General features: G+C 34.2%; 1 protein-coding gene across 1 annotated transcript in view; it reads left to right on the top strand.

Moving 5' to 3' along the window:
- The window catches only part of LOC143240019 (putative ammonium transporter 3), a 73496-nt gene that overhangs the window by 5247 nt on the left and 46457 nt on the right, over positions 1-21792 (top strand). Inside the window, exons 2-3 of the mRNA XM_076481777.1 lie at positions 8612-8770; positions 10224-10444. Coding sequence (XP_076337892.1) covers positions 8638-8770; positions 10224-10444 — 354 coding nt within the window. The 5' untranslated portion in view covers positions 8612-8637. The remainder of the gene's footprint in view (positions 1-8611; positions 8771-10223; positions 10445-21792) is intronic.

The raw sequence follows: 21792 nt of genomic DNA, 5'->3' as shown, positions 1-21792 counted from the left end.
TTCCTGAGTTAAATTGATTAACGAAATATTGCAAGACAGACACGTACTCAAAGAAGAATGGTACTCAATCACTACAATATCTGCACAAACTCACTGCTACGTCGATGTGAAGCAGTACTGACATTCAAGGAAATGCCGACTAAATATTAACTCCTGTCACTAGTTTGTGTTACTTTCAGTTTCAGTTTTATGTGGGCCTGGCATGGTTTGGTGGGTTAAAACTTGTAATCCGAGGGTCGCGAGTTCGAATCCCCGTCACACCAAACATGCTCGCCCTTTCAGCTGTGGGTACGTTATAATGTTACGGTTAATCCCACTATTCGTTGGTAAAAGAGTAGCCCAAAAGTTGGCGGTGGGTGGTAATGACTAACTGCCTTCCCTATAGTCTTACACTGCTAAATTAGGAACAGCTAGCGCAGATAGCCCTCGAGTAGCTTTGCACGAAATTCAAAACAAAAACAAAACATTTTCTGCGCTTTCACCTTGTTACTTATTTTTTTTCAACTGGACTATTTTCTACACAGTGTAACGTATTGACTATCTCTCTTGAAGCATAAAACCTAATATGTCTTTTCAATATGTGTAGAGTGAAATCTCCTCTTTATCTCTCTTCTACTGCATAAAGTGTATTACTATTATCAATCGTTTCAGCTCTGTGGTATGTAACAGAGTCATCCTGGAATTTACACCAGTCAGCTCCCCTGAAGTGATTCCAAATAATTGTATTTAACTAGTATTCGGCGATCTTAGTTCATACTTCAGTATTGATACTGGATTTCACAAAATGCAGGCGTTCTATAGCCTGATCAGAGATGTATCCCCATATCAGCTAACCTTGTGGATACTTGACAGTTGTATTCAAATATGCTAGATGAAACTCTTCTCTACATCGATGCCGTACAAAGTGTTTCCCATCAGACCCATTCACGTTGAACTTTGATTCAACTGAAGAGATAATTTTGTTTTACATCGTTTCAATCCAGTTAGTATGTTCTTTGAATTACTCTCCTCTCCTTGTTGGCTTTCTTACTGGGACATTAGCTGAACACAGGTGAGACTGGATGGTGCACGTGGTGGCAGTGACCTAAAAAGTTTCATGCCATGCTCTTTCGAGATCTGTGAACGATAGCCGAAGATTCTGCATGTATTTCGGAACACGATTTTCAATTGTTGTGGAAACGTTTTCCTACTCTTTCCTTCTGCTGTTCCAGACAGGCAGTCACTCTATATCTCTGTACTCAGCAACTTATGTTATATTATTCTTACAACATGCCTTATTGAAAGTTCCTCTTTGCTCAGCTGCTCAAAGAACCAATTACTGATTATTTCTGAGGAGTTAACTTGCAATCTTTGATCATGGTAGCATCTCTTGCACATTGTAGCAAATAAACTTCTAAGCTAACCCTTAGTAAAAACCTTTTTCCATAGAAAAAACAGCTGATGCAATTCCTAGACAATTTATAAATGTGTTGAATTAACACATTAAACAATGGTTCTGAAGAAAATCGTGAACAACTGGATGATGCAATAAACTTTTTCAGCATTATATATATATATATAACGTAACGTAACGTATATCGCCGAATACACGTACCACCAAGTGCTTTATTAGTTTATAAATATAACACCTGGCTACTACATGAATCATTTAGCTACGCTCAGTAATAATAATGGTAGTGTCAGCTAGGGTCCATCAAACTATTATCTATATATCAAGCTTCAAAAAGTAAACATTGACAAAACTTAGATAAAGTAAGACTTTTTAACTAAAAAGCATTCCATAATTAAATTTGTGCTTTATTACTTTACCTCAATAATCACTCAGAGGAAATACAATTATTTTTAGTTAGTAAGACTAGCACAATTCCCAGAGAACTAGATAGAAAATATAGCAAGTGGGAAAGATTATCTTGAAATGTTCAGCAACATTTTGCATCAAAAAATTATTTCAGTTGCTCAGAAAGCAAATATCACGAAGGCTTTTCAGTCATTGATTTTTCAATTACACAACCGTCTTAACTGAAAAAGTAAATCAAATGTTAAACATAAAACTGTGGTGGTCACATTTTAAGTAATTCCATCTGATAGCTCAAAAATCAAGAGTTGCAAAGCCCATTAACATGAACTTTTAAGTCCTTAGCTGTTATCTCCAGTTCTACAAACTGTGGATATACTACAAATTATATCTAATAGCCAAGTTCTGGTCATTAAATGTAATGCAGACATGGTATTTTTGTACTTCACGTTTTCATTCACAAGCTTCTGAAAGCAACGGTTATGACACTCGTAAAGTTATTGACTTTCTAAAGACACGACTGAACTAGCTGTCAACAATTAAGTAATTATTCTGAAATGTAGTATACATAATGTATCTCAATACCACCTTGTAGCTTAGAAAGTAGAGATCACTAGTTTATCGACAAATCAACCACACTGATTGAATAATCAAGAGTGAAAAACACAATGTAGTGTATATGCTTCAGTGTATATCACTTGAAAGGTTAGATGATAGGGAATTCCATCTCTTTTCAGTCTGTGGCTGTCCAGATCAGAAACTGCCCTAGCCTAGCTGGTACTAACCAATCAGCCCTACCAGTATTGACTTGAGGTTGAAACTGGAGTTTTATTGAACAGTCAAAAAAGCTTATTACTTCTATAGCTAGTAAATACTCATTAAGTTTTGAACTCCTTCTTATTTGTCAGGTGTGTCAACGTAACGCAAAAAAATCCCCATTTTCTTATGAATCATTGGTCTCCTGTTTAAGCCAGTGCATCAAAGTCTCATCTTATATGTATGGACACAGCTTAAACATATACTCCACATGTTTTTGCACATTTTGTATCAGCAGGTAATTTATACATTAATGAATCATTATGTCCAGCAAACTCCAGTTGCTTCTATACTGCGAATAATATCTACACTGGAAAATGTGTTTATTCAATAACAAATCACAACACTTCTTTTACACTCGAGTGGCCTCTCTAAATTGTTATCAGAATATCTCATTTGTGCCAACCATTATAGAGATCAGCCACAACATATAGTTCTTTGAACATTGTGGAACATATTATGCTCCATTCTGTAACACTGTTCTGATCTCTTTGTCGCTGATATCTGTCTGACAGGAACTTGCTGTCTTGTTATGGGTAGCCTAATATTCAAGCATTAACTAAAACATGCATCAGGGATAGAATACTTGATCACATTTCTCGTTCCATTCAAAGTACATCCAGATTTTTACAAGAGCAGAAAATGTTACTGATATTTTGGAGAAGTCTGCCATAATTCACTGGTGATATAACTTGAAACTGAGAAAACCATAACTTTTCACATTGTCATAAATTAAGACCAATCTTTCACAGCAGTTAACTTAGCAGGATCCTTTCATTCCCCTGCTCTTCCTACAATATGACTGAAAAATCCTACTTTTGTTCACATGATTGTACATTTTTTTTAAGTTTCAGCTTCAAGTCTACTTTATTTATCCACTGGAATACCATTCTCAGGTTATCAGCATACTCGAAAGTATACCTAAACACCAAGATATCGTTGATCTAGTCCAAACACCTCTACCACTGCAGTCTCTTAAGTATGAATTTTAAGAGCCTTTCGAAAGTGATGGGCACATTACACAGAACAAATAGCATGATGCAGAATTCATACAAACTATATAATACAATAAAAATCTTCTAAAAGCAACGCAGAACTTATATACACTTTGATTTTTCCTGAAAATCGCTGCTCAAAATGGCCAAGCACTCTCCAGTGTTTGTTTGACTCTGCCCTTTAACATCCATTCTATTTCAGTAATGATAATTTGCTTAGACCTCTTAAAAATTTGTGCATTGTTGCTTTATCAGAATGCATTGCCTGTATCTATGTGCTTTTGAATCAACATTGTTCAACTTTATCAGCCATTTGATCCCACAAATACATAGGCATATTCTACTATGAATCCACTGGGTCACTGTTGCTTAATTGAATGTAGATTGCTCATATAATCTTTAACTAACGATTTCAAGTGTGTTGGTATCCATTCACTTGGGCCTGTCCATTGTGTGAGAAATACAAGCTAGCATTACCAATAGCAATGGTTTCTCCCACTTTACTTACCATTGGAGCTGGATAGATGATTATATGTAAGTACAAAAGAACGTCATGTTTTAAGAGAGATGAATGTCCAAGCCAATTTATTGTCCTACACTAGTTTCCAGTAAATGGGCAGGGCCATTAAGGTCCACCCATGGGGTACATGTTTCAATTTCTGCTTTTAAATATTGTGGGACACCTTCTGGTGGGAGAGAACATTGACACATCAACAGGGAGAAATATTTCTCACCCAAGCGCTATCATGTTGGATGAACATCTTGTAAATTCCTTTTCCATAACAGGAACTAGATACACTTTACTTCTTCCTGAAAAATTACTACTAAAGATGACCAAACACTCAACTCATAGCTGGTATTACACATTCTACTCCATTCCGTAACACTGCTCTGATTCCTTTGTCATTGCCACCCATGTTTGACAGAACAACTCATAGAGTTGAATGAACCTTTAATTCTTCGAAAGAATATCGATATCTCGATCCCCTAGAATTTATCTATACATTCCAAAACATCAACATTCTATATATTATCCTCTATCAAATCCTAGAAACAAATGACTTTATTCCACCTTTTGAGGCTATAGATGAAGCGATTTCTAGCAGTCAGTAAGGGTAGGTAACAATTTAAACATACCAATGACATTAAGCCGAGCATCATTTACGTTTAACAATTTTATTAAACTTGTATTAATTCAGTGGGTCTTCAATGCAAAAAAAAAAAAAAAGATTTATGATTAATAGTTCATAATTCTAAAAGTTGTAGCCTGATTAAGGCTTTCAAAAAACCATTCAAGTGTCTCAAGATAAGATAGATCTCTTATAGAAAATAGAATAACCTTAAAGAATGAGACTGTTTGTATAAAAATATAAACAGTGGTATTGATCGATTGTGTGCAGCCCCCTAGTGGCACAGAGGTATGTCTACAGACATACAATGCGAGAAACGGTCTTTCGTAGCACGTGGTAGGTAGGACTAAACAAATTACTACTAAAAATGAAAAAAACCAACACAATTTCACAAACACTTTATTCCTACCTACGAAAAACCGACTCACGCACACCACAAATATACGGCATCCCCAAACCTCAGAAACCAGATTGTCCATTACGACCAATAATGTACACATATGAATCGTTTAATTACAATCTTGGTAAATACATATCATGGGCATTCTCCAAATATGTAACATCAGCTAGCTCATTCATCAAAGACTCTTTTAATTTCAAGTCTAATCTTAGAACTCTACAGACATACAATGCGAGAAACGGTCTTTCGTAGCACGTGGTAGGTAGGATAGAGATAGCCCATTGTTGTTGTTGTTTTTTGTGCGCATCATAATTGTATACACTAGCCTTACTTCGTGCTTAAAGATAAAATAATGCTTTTAAATATATACTTGGTAATGTTACTTTCGTGTATAAACCTGTATTTTAAAAGATAGAAACTTTACAAAGACATGCAAACACTACGCGCACAAAACAAATTCTGTAAAAAAATTTTAATTAAACAAACATGATGGTTTGAAGAAATGCATATATACATTTAAAATATAACCTAGTCAAACGTGAACAGAAGCATATATCCACGGTTTGATCTAAAAATAAATTATTTTGATTTCCTCTTGTTTTTTCATTCTTACGTAAATATATAAAATCAACTTAAAAGAAACTCTGTGGGTTTTTCAGTGATGTCGAGAAAACCCACTTGTAGAGAAATATGTATGTAAAATCGGCTCGTTTGTGTTGAGAAAATATTTTACGTAGAAGAGCGAACAACGTTTTGACCTTCTACGGTCATCGTCAAGTTCACAAATAAAGAAAGAGGTAACTGACCGGAAGCTAACCACATGTTTGGAAGGGGTTGTGTAACTGAGTGTAGGAATGTAGAGGGCGGTGTTAGATGTTTGAATATATAATTTTATATTATTTATTTTATTATATTTAATATAGGTATAAAGGTGGTCTTTTGTATTAGTTTCTTTTGGGTTTAAGTTGTTGTATAAGTAGGACTTCTTTCATTTTGCCTTTGTTTATGTTTGTTTCTTTATTTAATATTTGAGTGTTTTCTATGGTTATGTTGTGTTTATTTGACTTGCAGTGTTCGAAAACGTGTGAAGGTGACTTTTTATGTTCTTTGAATCTGGTTTCTATTTTTCTACTTGTTTCTTCAATATAGAAGTCGTGGCAGTTATCACATTGTATTTTATAAATAATGTTGGTTTGGTGTTTGTCAGTGTAGTTTTTACATAGTATAGACCTCAGTTTTGCGCCTGGTTTTTGAATAAATTTGGTATTAATTGAAATGTCATATTTTGTTACTAATTTTTGCCAAATGTTGGTTATTTGTATGCTGATGTCGGGAATATATGGTATGCAGCAGTATATGGTTTCGTGATTTTTTTATTCGTGAGATATATTTACTTTTGTTGGTTGATTTTGCTTTCTGTCTAGGTGTGTGCGTATAATGTTTTCTACGGTTTGTGGAGGAAACTTATTGATATTGATGAAGTATTGTTTTATTTTGTCTAATTCATCGTTAATTTTATCTGGTGAGCATAATTTTACGGCTGTGTTTATTTGGTTTCTTAGTATGTTGAGTTTTTGTTTTGTTTCATGTGCTGAGTCCCAAGGAATGTATAGTCCAGTATGGGTGATTTTTCGGTGGATTTCTGTTTGAAAGTGTGTGTCGGTTCTTGTAATTTTGAGGTTAAGAAATGATATTTGATTGGTTTCTTCCTGTTCACATGTGAAGTTAATGTTGGGATGTATCGACTTAATGTGATTGAAAAAATTAAGTGTGTGTTCTGTAGATCTGAATCCCGAAACCGTGTCATCCACATATCTGTACCAGTATAGTGGTGGATGTAATGCTGTGTTACTTGCTTGTGTTTCAACTTGTGTCATAAAAATATCAGCTAGAACTGGTGATACTGGGTTGCTCATGCTCAGGCCATTTGTTTGTATATAGTTGTGTTTGTTGAACATGAAGTTTGTCTGCATCGTGGTGAATTCTATGAGAGTTGCTAATTGGTTGCTGGGAATGTCTATAGATGGGTTAGGGTCTCGGATATAGAGTTCTAAGGCTATCTTGCAGGCTTCAGTGGTTGGAACTTCTGTAAAGAGGGATATAACATCGAAACTGGCCATTAAGGCTTTATGATTAAGTTGATTTAGATTAGACTTGAAATTAAAAGAGTATTTGATGAATGAGCTGGCTGATGTTACATATTTAGAGAATGCCCATGATATGTATTTACCAAGATTGTAATTAAACGATTCATATGTGTACATTATTGGTCGTAATGGACAATCTGGTTTATGAGGTTTGGGGATGCCGTATATTTGTGGTGTGCGTGAGTCGGTTTTTCGTAGGTAGGAATAAAGTGTTTGTGAAATTGTGTTGGCTTTTTTCATTTTTAGTAGTAATTTGTTTAGTTGCGTTTCGTGTGCCTTTGTTGGATTTGTGTGTATTGGTTTAAATTTGTTCGTGTCTGATAGGATGTTCTTCATTTTTTGGATTATTCATTCGTGTTCATTATGACTTTTGCGTTACCTTTATGTGCTTTTAGAATTTTTATGTTTTTGTCTTGTTTTAGGTTTTTAATGAAATTAATGTCTCTTTTTGTAAGATTGTTTTTTAGCTTTCTGTTTTGTGAAATTATGTTGATGGTTTTGTAAGAAAATTCTTTGAAAAAATGGTCAGCTTCCAGTCAGTTACCTCTTTCTTTCTTTGTGAACCTGACGATGACCGAAAAAGGTCGAAACGTTGTTCGCTCTTCTATGTAAAATATTTTCTCAACCCAAACGAGCCGATTTTACATATATATTTCTGTGGGTTTTTGTTTCTATTCACGTGCAAACTCTTACCCCCGTCATCTCATGACAGATGTGAGATATAATTACATTTTTCGACTCAGGGGGTCAAAACCTTGATGTATTTAACCAGACTCAAGGTTTCACGCATTAATTTATTTTCTTTCTGCCTAAAGGCTGATTGGTACAGGTCCTGATAAGTAATCAAATCGAACCGGATATGGTATTGTTGGCACACAAAAGTATAGCTAATAAAAAGAGGAGAAAGGGTCCCATACACTAATTTACTTTAATTCTGCTCAAAAGAATTTCAAGTGTCGCGGCTATTGAATATTTCCTCGTGTTCAGATACGGTTTGGTTGTTGCTAAGCACAAAGCTACACAATGAACTATTTATGTTTTGGCCACCATGAATACAGAAACCCGCTTCTTAGCGTCATAAACCTACAAACATACTAGTCAGCCACAAGAAGGGTGTATGTTTTTAAATACATTTAATATTTATAAGGTATGGATGTTACTCAATGTTTATCTAGCACTTATCTAAAGACTATGCAATAATATTGGTTATAGAATTTCATGATAAAGCCACTTGAGATTTGTTTAATTTCTTGTCTTGAACAGAAGACCAAAATATCGGACTTGTAATGTAGTTGTGTTCATCAAATTAAGCTATAGGTTATTGGTAGGTTTAAGGACAGTATAAAGACAACTGATGTCAGAGACGACGTTTCCTGAGTTGGTGTCTAAGAACTTCTCAACCGGTAGAGATCGCAAGTCAAATGACGACGCAAACGATGTAGTGTGGATACTCACTAGCGCTTTTCTCATCTTTACTATGCAGTCAGGTACCGTGTAATACTTTATCCTTTTCTCATCTTTACTATGTAGTCATGTACCGTGTAATACTTTATCCTTTTCTCATCTTTACTATGTAGTCATGTACCGTGTAATACTTTATCCTTATCTCATCTTTACTATGTCAGGTACCGTGTAATACTTTATCCTTTTCTCATCTTTACTATGTAGTCATGTACCGTGTAATACTTTATCCTTTACTCATCGTTACTATGCAGTCAGGTACCGTGTAATACTTTATCCTTTTCTCATCTTTACTATGTAGTCAGGTACTGTGTAATACTTTATCCTTTTCTCATCTTTACTATGTAGTCAGGTACTGTGTAATACTTTATTCTTTCTCATCTTTACTATATAGTCTAATACCATGTAATACCCTCTTTGTTTTTTTATCATTTTACCGTAAAGTCAGATACCATGTAATACTTTCTTTGATTTTTTTCTCATCTTTACTATATAGTCTGGTACCATGTAATGCTCTCTTTTATTCTTTACTCATCTTTACTATGTAGTCAGATGGAGTTAGGCACTTTGTTGTATTCTTTTCTCATCTTTACTATGTAGTTAGATAAAGTGAGATACTTTGTGTTATTCTTTTCTCCTCTTTACTATGTAGTCAGATATAGTGAGATACCTTGTGTTATTCTTTTTTTTTTGTTATTATTCTCTCAGGTACTGAATAATATTCTGTTCTATTCTTTTTTCATCTGTACTGGGAAGTCAATTTCTGTGTGATACTCTGATTTATAATTTTATCAGGGGGACCTAATTACCTATCTGTATATTTTCACTTGTGTTTTATTTTCATTATATGCAATACTTATTGGTGCAAGATGTGAACACCAATTAATATCCCTATCTTCCCACTTCGGTACACATTATCAAACGATTTGGATTATTCACAACTTGTAAGTTTTGTTCGCACACAGAAATTATTAGCGTGTGTTGTATGTTGTAAAACATAAAGCCACTCCATGGACTATTTGTAGTCTGTCCACCATCTGAACCTAAAAAAGTAAGAGAAATGAACGAAACCAGTTAAAATGGTAGTGAATCTTATGAAAAGGAACAGAACGTTCCATTTTCCAGAAGAAAATGAAAAAAAAATATAATTTACGTTATTTCTATATCATGCAAATTACAGAAATTTATCAAAGTTATTTAAAACAGAAAAGTCTATATGAAAATAAAAATTAATTATTCTCTAAGAAAACTTCTGGTATTGATTTGAAGAACACAATACTAAGGTATGCATCCTCTTATTTCATATTTAAATTGAAGTATTAGACAACCTGAGATTACTAACAGGACAAGTAACAACCACAAGTAAACAGTGAGAAATTTGAGATACGGCAGATTACTTTTGAAAATGTTGGTTTTAAACTTCAATTTTTTCTTATTTACTAATTTTAATTGATTGCTTTTTATTTACGAATTTTAAAGGCTATGCTTTGTTGGAGTCTGGTATTGTATCTAGAAAAAACGAAGTCAACATTCTTATCAAAAACGCAGCTAACGTTCTTCTGGGCGGATTCGCTTATTGGGCGTTTGGTTTCTCCCTGAGTTTTGGTAATCATTCGGAACTGTGGTACGCAAGTGGAGATTTCTTTACAAAAGCAAACGAAGATTCTATGGGGATGATCTATGCAAAGTTTGTGTTTCAAGTAAGGATCAGTTCTGTTATTAATATCTATAAGAAATGATAGTGGTTTGTTCTAAATCTTAATCAATTTGTTTAATGATTATTTCTCTATAAATCTTTTGGAAATGTAACATTTATAAACATAACCATTTTAAAAAGTACTAAGATTAATATAGTTTGAAATACGAAATATGGAATTTTCTAGAAAATGAATACTAATGTGATTATATATTGAAATAAGATACCCCTAAATTATGCTAATATGTTTATAAAAATTCCTCGTCAGTGGTTATACTAAATATTGATTAAGTATTCATTATATTATTCTTGTAACTGTAATATGCGAAACATAGATTTTTTTCAAAATTGTAAACGAGCACAAAGATGAAGTTTATGAATAGATTATACATATATCACAAAATCTCATACTGTAGGTGACATATCTAAAACTTCAAGTATAATATATTTGATTTTTTAACCACTGACCTTCAGAATAAAACTTTTGTATACAAATATTATATTTAACGAAGCAGACCTGGCATGCTGTGGTACTTAGGGTGCTCGACACGAGGGTATGGGCCCACATCATCTTTAACTGAAAGCCACCCAAGCGGCCGACCCCAAATCTCGATGCAACTAAAGTCAATTGTTTGTTTGTTTGTTTGTTTTGGAATTTCGCACAAAGCTACTCGAGGGCTATCTGTGCTAGCCGTCCCTAATTTAGTAGTGTAAGACTAGAGGGAAGGCAGCTAGTCATCACCACCCACCGCCAACTCTTGGGCTACTCTTTTACCAACGAAAAGTGGGATTGACCGTCACATTATAACGCCCCCACGGCTGAGAGGGCGAGCATGTTTGGCGCGACCCTCAGATTACGAAGCGCACGCCTTAACGCGCTAGGCCATGCCAGGCCTGGAACTAAAGTCAAATGATTATTTGTTTGTTTATAATGAACCATACAGCTACTGTCAATGTTTTAAACATTAGTAGGTTGGGATTCTTCTACAGTAGGTGTCTGTGACTTGTTGGCATTAAATTTGAACAATAAACAGACGCTATACAATCCACTTGTTTTAAAATAATATATATGAAAAGCAAGTCAAACGCACCTACAAAATGTTTATACTCTATAGAAAACTCACAGTTTTTATCTAAAGCTCTATATAATTTTCTTTCCTTTTCAGAAGTCCACACAAGTTGATTCAATTACTTTAAAAATCTAGTTTACAAGACAAATTATTTTTTCCACTCTTATCATAATAGTATCAGTGAATAATTCACTTACGTTACTCCTTATGTTACTACTATTATATATTTATCCTGAACTTTAATTGTTTGTCTCTTTTTCATCAAGACCCGCATGGGATGGTTCAATTACTTTAGAATATCCTCTGATAAAAAATATTATTCTCCTTAACTATGTTTAACTGTGAAACTCACTTTAAGATATCGCTCGTTAAGGCCAATCACTCAGACGTCAGCTGACTTCATACTTTCCTTTTTGAATGAACTTGATTCTAATGTGGGCTTTATTACATAGTTGTAAGTTTAATATACGGCGATGCTTTGAGTTACTAAGGCCTGGAACTTTCTAGTTACTAGGACTTTCTATGATGTATCAATACTCACATAGCGAGAAAACTTATAAGTTTCGAGAAAGATGACATTCACAATACAACAATAATTGAACTACACATACAATCATTCACAAACGATGACCTGACGATGACCGAAGACGAAACGTTCGCTCTTCTATGTAACAAAAATTTTGATCACTGATTATACATACAATATGTTACGAGTTACGTAACAAAAATTTTGATAATCATTCTCTTTAAAACAATTACTTTTAACACAATTATTAAGAAAATTAAATAATTATTAAATTACTAGCTAAACTAATTAGTAACTATTACAGTAAATAGTCGTGTACATCTAGCAGCTGCACAATGGGCAATCTGTATTCTGCCTACAAAGGGTATCTAAACTGGGTTTCTAGTAATATATTTTCGCAGACATGCCGCTGTGCCACTGGATGGGGAGGGTGGCTAAAGTCAAATGCAGAAAATTATATCTTATGAAATAACTAACATCTTATTGTTAATTAACAAAGGAACTTTTAAAAATTATACGAATACAATCGCCATCTATTAGATAGTTTGTTGTATAAGTTTTTATTTACTATTTTTATTTATTTATCAAAAAAGATTAGATATTGTTGGTATTGCATAAATCACCATACCAAGTTATTTGATGAAAAAAAAAGCTTCATTAAGAATCAACAAACTTCATTTAAAAAATCTATATCACCTCCTGACGACTTCATTAACAATGGACGATCATTTGTGTGTATTGAACAACTGAGCAAAAGTTTATTAGATGGTAATCTTAATTATATTTTTTTTATTAATCACAGCTCTACATTTTTTCGTTAGTAAGGTAAAGAATTGTTGTCGGTAATGAACTATTCGAATTGCATTTTACATTGTTCGTTACTATATACCTTCAGCTGTCCTAAATGTTTTTATTAAACACAAACTTTGTGAGTAACGAAATCCTGAGCTATGAATTTCTTTACAAAGTACAGTTGTACAGGTTTCTTTTATCAAACCTAAAGGTATCATCAAAAATGATTGTCTGATTAATGATTCGTTGAGAGCTCTGTTTTTCTCAACTTCAATAAATAATAAACTACGTTTCTTTATCAGTAAGGTACTGGAGTTTTAAATATTTCGATTGTAATGGACCACTGTATTAACTTGCATCCAAAAAGTATCTGATTTTCTATACATTTCCGGAATAATGAATTTCTATTATGTACAGTTACTACTATTGAACTCTTGTATCACATTTTAAATCCACAATGAACTATGGTTCTACATGTTTCATGACTAATGAACTGATTTGGTGTATGTTTCATGAAACCCAGATTGATGTTCTCGTTCCTTTGTTAATAATTAACAGCAGCTCCAAGTATTTAAGTGTCATGAGTGATGAACTGTGTTTTCACTTGCTTCATCTATCATATAATGTAGTTTAAATGCAACGCCAAATTCTCATTAATATTAATCGCGTTTCTATTTATTTTGTGAAAACAGTTTTAGATTAAGTTATATTTTATCACTGATTAAAATAATACATGGATAAAAACATTTCATTAGGAGCAAAAGATCCATATATTATTTATATTAAACTCAAGACACAACTTTGTTAGGGTTACCTGTAATTAACTCTGGTTAAACGTTTTTGATCAATAATAAACTACAGTTCTGTAAGTTCAATGATAACGAATTGTTTATCTCATGTTTTGTTAATAATAAAGTACAGTTCTAGTTGGTTTAATGCCATTAACAATAAACTTTTGTATCTTCTCCAGTAGTGTAGGCTATTCGTTATTAATACGGTTAGATTCACAATATTTCATGAAGAGTGAACTTTTGCTTTGATGTTTTTATGATAATTAAACAACTGCTACGTGTATTGTCAATATGAACTGTAGTTTTATAAGATTATAAAATTAACTTTTTCATCAACTGAAGTATTTGAGCAACTCAAGAAGCTTGATGTTAAATGTGGACCACATTTTAAGACAGTTACAAAGTCTAAGAGAAGTCCTCTCCTGGATGATATTTACCTTTGACGTATGAGATAAAGCCCATTTGTTCACTCTGACCAGAGACTCATGAAGAGAACTACAACCTGAACTGTTAAGCTGAATTTTCAGCTCAGCACAAAGAACACAGAGATGAATAAGAAAACGTATGACATCACTCATGGAGAAAATTCGCTATTTGAAGCTATTTCGCCACCAGAAGAGATAACATACACCTGGTAATGAAGGTGATAACTCATGGAACAAACAAGAGATTATCTGAGATGTGAGGCGATCTTTAGGAATCACATTGGGTCATAGATAAGATAATGATTGTGGAGAACTGGAAGGCACGCCTCCTATAATAACTAGTCGTTCTGCTGCTGAAAATAGAATAAAATATTTGTCCAAATGTAGAGTTTTGTTGCATTAAAATTAAATATAAATTTAAGCTTAATGTTAGTAAGTTCATAGAGGATTGTCAAATGAAATGGGTGTCAGAGACATCTATACTTAAGGAAGGCGGCATCTGTAATGAAAAGGTTTGAATGATAATTTCAGAAAGGTTGCAACAAAAACGAAACTACAGAAACAACTGCAGGGGCTTCAACTCGGTCAGCTTATCTTTCGAACTGCATGAGCTTCAACAAAGCCTATTAAGCTACATATACATCCTAATACTTAGACTTAGCTTCATTAGATATTAATGGATGAAGAGACTCTGAGGGCTTTCGATAAAGTCTTATGCTGTGGCAAATGCCACAATGACTAATATCAGGTGGTGCTCTCTCAAGAAAAACAAAAGCATCTACTATAATTGGGACTTACAGGAGACTACAAAAAAGACATGCAAGGTGTGCAGTTATGTCTGACTGTTCAATAGATAAAGAGGGTCAAATACATATCTGCTTCCATAAAACTAAATGTGTTCAGACTAGGTATGACCAATGGCATATAGAGTGAAATGATCAGTTTAATAGCACTCAGTATATGCTTACAGAGGTACATTGAATTAAGGTAAAATTATAGTTGAAATTGGAAGTGCTGAAACACCAACTGATTTTATAATGTACTAGGCACGTGGAGTGAAACCATTCCATCCAATCCATATATACTTTATTCTGGCAAATGTTTATAAACCATAAGAACTTGAAAGTAAAGAAGAATGTAATAATAGTTCAACCACAATACTGTGCAATTTTCTTTTGAGCATCAGGGATATAGCCAATGGTGAGATATAATTGATGTTGATGGGTAAAATCACACTGTATTCAGAGAGTGCTTGCTTTCCGTGTTGATAATTTTCAGGAGGAAGAATGGTATGTTAAGATTATATGTTAATTGTAGATGGGTGAATTAATTGATAAATGAATGAATGAATACGTGGGAAATTGCCCATTACCTCAACAAATTAGACTTGACTTCTATATTCTAGCAAATCAAGTTGGATGATGAAAGCCGACCAGTAACTGCTTATTGTACTTCACATGATAAGCACAAAATTTACATTGTCCCACGTGTCCTGAATAATGTGTCTGCTACTTTTGAATGACTGACAAGACTTATATTGAGAGGGAATCACTGGAAGATGTGCTCAATGTATGTTAACGACATTTCTGTGTTTGATAAACATTTAAGTCTACTTTTAAATACCTGAGAAAAGAAAGATCCTATAGACCACATATCAATAGAATGGATTATGAACTCTGAAAATTCAGTAGTGAGTATTGTACGTTGGATCATGGCACTAGAAGAGTATGAATTTGTTGAACATCACCAACTTTAAGTAAGAACTTTAGTGCTTAAGCAATTCAAACAGTTCAAAGAGAGATAAATTATGTAGAACCCTATACTGCTTCTTACAAACACATTTTTCTGGCCAAGATTAAGAAACAGCAATAAGTTGTTGAAGAATATAAAAGACTTTTGGTGATTCATATACTTATGTAAATTGGAACAGACCATCATTTCGCATTGGTGTTTGCTGTTGAAAATGGTGATCCTCCATCTTGAGTGTGATGTTGTTGGCGCCCTAAATGAGAAAATTTACACAGTATTTCGGTGTTATCTTCCCATTGTGGTTCTATGTCATATGAACTTTTTATTCCCTATGGCCTAAATGGTCTCTTGGAATAGACCACATAGAACAGCGTTTGTCAATCGGATGAAAAGTTAACCCAGGGGTTAATGAGATTAGAATCAGGGTGAATGATTATTATCAATTATATTTTGAATTGGGACGCTTTCTAAGTGACTGTTTCAAAATGTCCTGTAAACTAACAAAAGTGTTGCTTTTATCTTAGTATTTTTCCAGTTTTCTATTCTATTCTAATTACGGCAAAATATAGAGATTTTCTAATAAAGGGTAACCATCATCGTCAACTAGAGACCACTGCAGAACAATTTTCTCTTCAGGACGTTCTCTCTACCTTGGTTGAAAATGGCAAGAATTTGATGGTTTTTTATTTGCCCGATGTCCAAGTACATTTTTCTAAAAAAAATCAGTTTCATCAAGCAGCTAAAACCCTGAGTTTGAACAACTTTAAATAGAGAGAACAGCATGCCATTGCATATACTGTCCTCTAAGCAGCAAATAATTCTCTTATTTATAGCGGATATGAAATGTTTATGTTTTTTTAGGTTAAATATATATTTAGAAAATGTATGTAACTTATATTGTTAAGTGTGTATTGCTCAAGTTGAGCCTGTTCTCTACATTTGAAGAAGATTTTCGAGAGGTAAGAATCAACAATATATATATGTGTGTGTGTGTGTGTGTGTATTCTAAAGCACTAGCGTACCTTCGAATACTGTTGTGAACTTTCGAGAATTTCGCTTAAAGATTATAAATTGACGCGTAAAGATACAGTTTATTGAATATTGTTGCTCTGCTAGAGTCAGTATACTGTAAGCCTTGGAAGTCATAATTGTGATAAACGCTTATTAATCGGAAAAGTTAGATATATTTGACCAGGAACGTGTGTAGATTTCGAACATTACAAACCATTTCCAGATGAATGTCTCTTTGATTTATGGTGTACTGTCTGCTGATCTGCATTTCTTTGTTTTTAATATCATCACGTTCTAGGGACGTACTCAGCTTCGAAACTATAAATCAACTATTAGAACACTTCTTTTATTATCTGAGTAACGTTAAATGTTTAAAGTACTTTTGTTAAACAAATTTAATCATGCATTTAACACTTTTAATATCGTAAAAAAATAAAGTGAACGTAAGGAAACTTCCAGTATATTGTGAACTCAGGTTTAGAATAAAACAGTACCAGACATATGTTTCGTAAAACTCTTTGGTGTGTTTAACTCTAAACAGAAATAAAAGTATACAAGTTATTGATGTAGTTATAAATCATAACCGAAGATTAATTTTATTCCTGAGGATGGTGGTGTAAATCATAGAAACATGTAAAGTCTATTTCGGGTCTGGACCCTGTTATTAGAGAATTACTGCGCACTTATTTTAACGCTGTGACGGATTTTCTATTATATGTTTATTTTAGTTAAATATATATTTAGTAATACATGAAAGTTATATTGTTAAATCTGTATCATGAAATTCCCGCCTATTCACTTCAGTGAATTAAATTAGGACGTTACGAAGACATTATATAACTTTAGTGGTGGAAAACTTAATGTGTGATGGTTGAAGAGCTAAATGAATATCAACTCAGAATTAATTCGCTCATTGTGATCCTTCAATCAGATATCAAAACAGTTTCGGATTAGATACAAGACTTGGTATAGTTTATAAGTTTGTAAAACTTTTGTATATAAATCATTGTATGTAATAATCGTTATTTTAATTTGTATTACTGTTTTTATATTAAAATATATTTGTATTAAGAAAGAAACTTGTGTATCAATCTAGTTTGCAAACATCAAAAATTTGATACTTCTGTACATTTAATTAACTTCTAAATTTAAATCATAATTTATCTCACTTTCAAACTATTTGAAATCGTAATACGTAACAGTGTTGTGCCCCTTTAAATTGTATACATATGCATAGGTGATGTTTTGACTTATTTAATATTGAATATACTTTGAAACATGCATGAATTGTATATTTGAAAAACGTTTAGCATAAATATTCTATCTAACGATCTTCGCTATTTCTTTTTTTTCCTTCTATGAACATCAGTATTAATTGTCATTGTGATGATTCGTTTTGCAAGTACTTTAGAAGGTAATTTTATTTCAAACAGTTAAAGTTCTTGTCGCTAAATGCAAAGCTACACGATAGGCGATGTGTTTCGCATCCAACACTGGTACCGACTCCCGATTTTTCACATTGTAAGTTTGTAGACTTGCCGTTTTGCTCCTAGGTTCGGGGTCCAACAGTGGAAAAGTATTCAACTGACACGTAATATAGATCTATAACAGAATTTTATCGAAGTTGTTTAAATGTTATATTGATAATGTTTTTAAAAGAATTAACTCTATTATATTTATTAAAGGCCCGGCATGGCCAAGCGTGTTAAGGCGTGCGACTCGTAATGTGAGGGTCGCTGGTTCGCAATAACAAATATTTATTAAAAGGCCTAGTGTTCAGATATACTTGTTTGTTTGTTTTACGTTCGCGCAAAGCTACTTGAGGGCTATCTGCGCCTGGTGTTAAGGACACTTGACTCTAAGTTTGATGGTTTTTGGTTTGACTTCCAGTCACACCAAATATTCTCGCCATTTCAACCGTGGAGATGGTATAATGTAACGAGATCCTACAATCGTTTATAAAAACATTGCGCAAGAGTCGGTGGTGGTAGTATTGACTAGCAGCTGCTTTGTTTGTTTGTTTGTTTTGGAATTTCGCACAAAGCTACTCGAGGGCTAACTGTGCTAGCCGTCCCTAATTTAGCAGTGTAAGACTAGAGGGAAGGCAGCTAGTCATCACTACCCACTGCCAACTCTTGGGCTACTCTTTTACTAACAAATAGTGGGATTGACCGTAACATTATAACGCCCCCACGGCTGGGAGGGCGAGCATGTTTGGCGCGACGCGGATGCGAACCCGCGACCCTCAGATTACGAGTCACACGCCTTAACGCGCTTGGCCATGCCGAGCCTGACTAGCAGCTGCCTTCTTCCCTTTTGTTGGCTCTGCATAGCCAGGTGGGTTAAGGCAACTTAAACAGTAGCCCGAGAGTTGGCGGTGGGTGGTGATGACTATCTGCCTTCCCTCTTGTTTTACACTGCTAAATTAGGGACGGCTAGCGTAGATAGCCCTCGAGTAGCTTTGAGCGAAATAAAAACAAACAACAAAAACTTCCCATTAGTACATCACTGCTAAATTACGGACAGCTAGCGCAGGTAGCCTTCATGTAGCTTTGCCCGAAATTCCAAACAACCCAATATATATAAAGTGTTGATTTAAAATGTCACCAACTAATTTAATATATTTACTGTCATCAGCAGCAGTTCTGTAGTTTTAGTGTAGCAGTCATGCGGAAATTTATAAGAAGAAACCCGAGGGCCTGGCATGGCCTAGCGCGTTAAGGCGTGCGCTTCGTAATCTGAGGGTCGCGCCCGAGTCGCGCCAAACATGCTCGTCCTCCCAGCCGTGGGGACGTTATAATGTGACGGTCAATCCCACTTTTCGTTGGTAAAAGAGTAGCCCAAGAGTTGGCGGTGGGTGGTGATGACTAGCTGCCTTCCCTCTAGTCTTACACTGCTAAATTAGGGACGGCTAGCATAGATAGCCCTCGAGTAGCTTTGTGCGAAATTCCAAAACAAACAAACAAACAAGAAACCCGAGAGCATTATCAATGGTGTTTACAGACATTACAAGTTTTGTACAATTTAATAAGTACGATACATATTCCTGTATAATGTTTTAAGACTTGCATAATCATAATTTTTTTAACTTGAATACAGAGTTTCTTCAAGGTTTTACAAAGTTGCATCACAGACATAAAAGCAATTTTGCATGCTTATTCTAACTATATTTAAACAATTTTAAATCAAAACTATTTTAGAATGGATACTTTGCCATTTTCTGGCATGTTTTTATTGTACTTCATGAAAAAAAGTTCATATTTTCTGCACACAGCTACAGAGGTTTTACTTGTAAACAAAACGGCCCACTTGTCGATTTGTTACTACGTTTTCTTTTAATCATGTGAAATTAAGGGCAATTCGAAACTATGCAAACAACAACAAACACAAAATACCGTAATACCATATAAAGGTTTTACGGTGGTTGAAAATTTAAAAAGGTAGCACATACCCAATTTTGCTGGTTTTTGTTATGTACGGGTTGTGGAGCGTGTAAAAATGTTTCAATCAAAGAGCCCATCGATTAATTGATTACTAAAGACCATTAATTGTCCAGATCTTAAATATAAATGAAATGACTAACAATGGGTCAGCTCTATAAGTTTTAAAGATAATTCTTCAGCAGTCATTTTCTGTTTCTTGGAGAAGGATTTCCAGAAACCAGTCAAAACAGGTATAAATCGAAATCAAGTTAGATTTAACAGTTAGGGACTAGAAAAAAATCCTCTATTGCACAGAATGCTCCTCAGTCCTGCAAGATATAATAATCTGAATGTACACTGATGCCTTAATGACATTGTCAGCTGTGTATACTGTCGTTCTCTATATTGGCTATATACAGAGGTGGCAAAATCAGAACAAAATCGAGTCATCCGATGTCTTATCATCGTTTTATGAACAATGCGTGTCAAGTACTAAATAAATTAGGCCCACTTTTCATTGCCCAAGTAATTGGGAAAAATAGTTGCAAAAATAAGAGACTCTTGCAGAAATACACTTTTTTTCATTGCCAAGGCTTTAATGTGGCTCAAGGATATGAAATGTAAAGAATTTACTGTTGTGCACTTATTTTAGTGTCTTGGTTTCTTTCAGTAAAGTTTTCTTTTTTGCGTGTGACATATGTTGTTGACTATGCATTATGTAAGTCCTTCCTCTTCTCCAAACTCGTAGAGTTCTTGAGTAAGGATCAACAATATATATTATGTGCTTAAAACACGTAGGTCCAAGAAGTCTTGATACAACTGAAATAGAAACCCTTATATCCCGAGCGCTCTCAAAAGGTGGGCCTTTCTTCTTCTTCAGATTGCCCCTGAAGAAGAAAGGTCCACTTTTCGAAAGCGCTCGGGTTATAAAGGTTTCTATTTTAGTTTTATTGTATTTATATATTAGTGATCAACCGTTTGTGAGCTTTCGTGAAGGTTCTAGAGTCTCGCGTGATTTGTTTAAAAGCAGCCAGCCAAGAGACAAAAGTGGAATATTGTTGGACAATTACAGTCAGTACGCTAAAGGCCTAGAAAGCTACAACTGTGATTAACGTCTATTAATTGGAAAACTATAATTGGATCAGGAACGTTTATAGATTTCGAACATAATAAACCTGTCAACTTCAATGAATAACGTCGAACGTCAGTATTTCTTCGAGAACATTAAATATCTTTACCGGCGAGAAGTAAACTTGTAGCGGCGTGAGGTCAATCAAGCCTAGTCTGCTCAAGCGAGGTACCATATTATCAACTAGGAATTAATTACCTCGTCCTGGCCCTGGTGGTGGTAGTGAGTTTGGCGTTTTATGGCGCAAAACAATTAAGTTATCTATGCCTTGTGGACCTGGAGATCATAGATAAAATATGTAATTTTTAACAGAATATAAGTCTCATTGTTGTCTGCCATTTTGTGAAACTGTTGTATATAAACTATCACTTGTAATAACTATTAGTAATAATCGTTATTTTGAATTGCATCGTTTTGATGTTTGTATATTAAAATAT

Source organism: Tachypleus tridentatus, chromosome 2 (assembly GCF_004210375.1).
Source record: "Tachypleus tridentatus isolate NWPU-2018 chromosome 2, ASM421037v1, whole genome shotgun sequence".
NCBI classification, from domain to species: domain Eukaryota; kingdom Metazoa; phylum Arthropoda; class Merostomata; order Xiphosura; family Limulidae; genus Tachypleus; species Tachypleus tridentatus.
The sequence above is the reverse complement of the archived record's forward strand: the minus strand, read 5'-3'. Positions and strand labels throughout refer to the sequence as shown.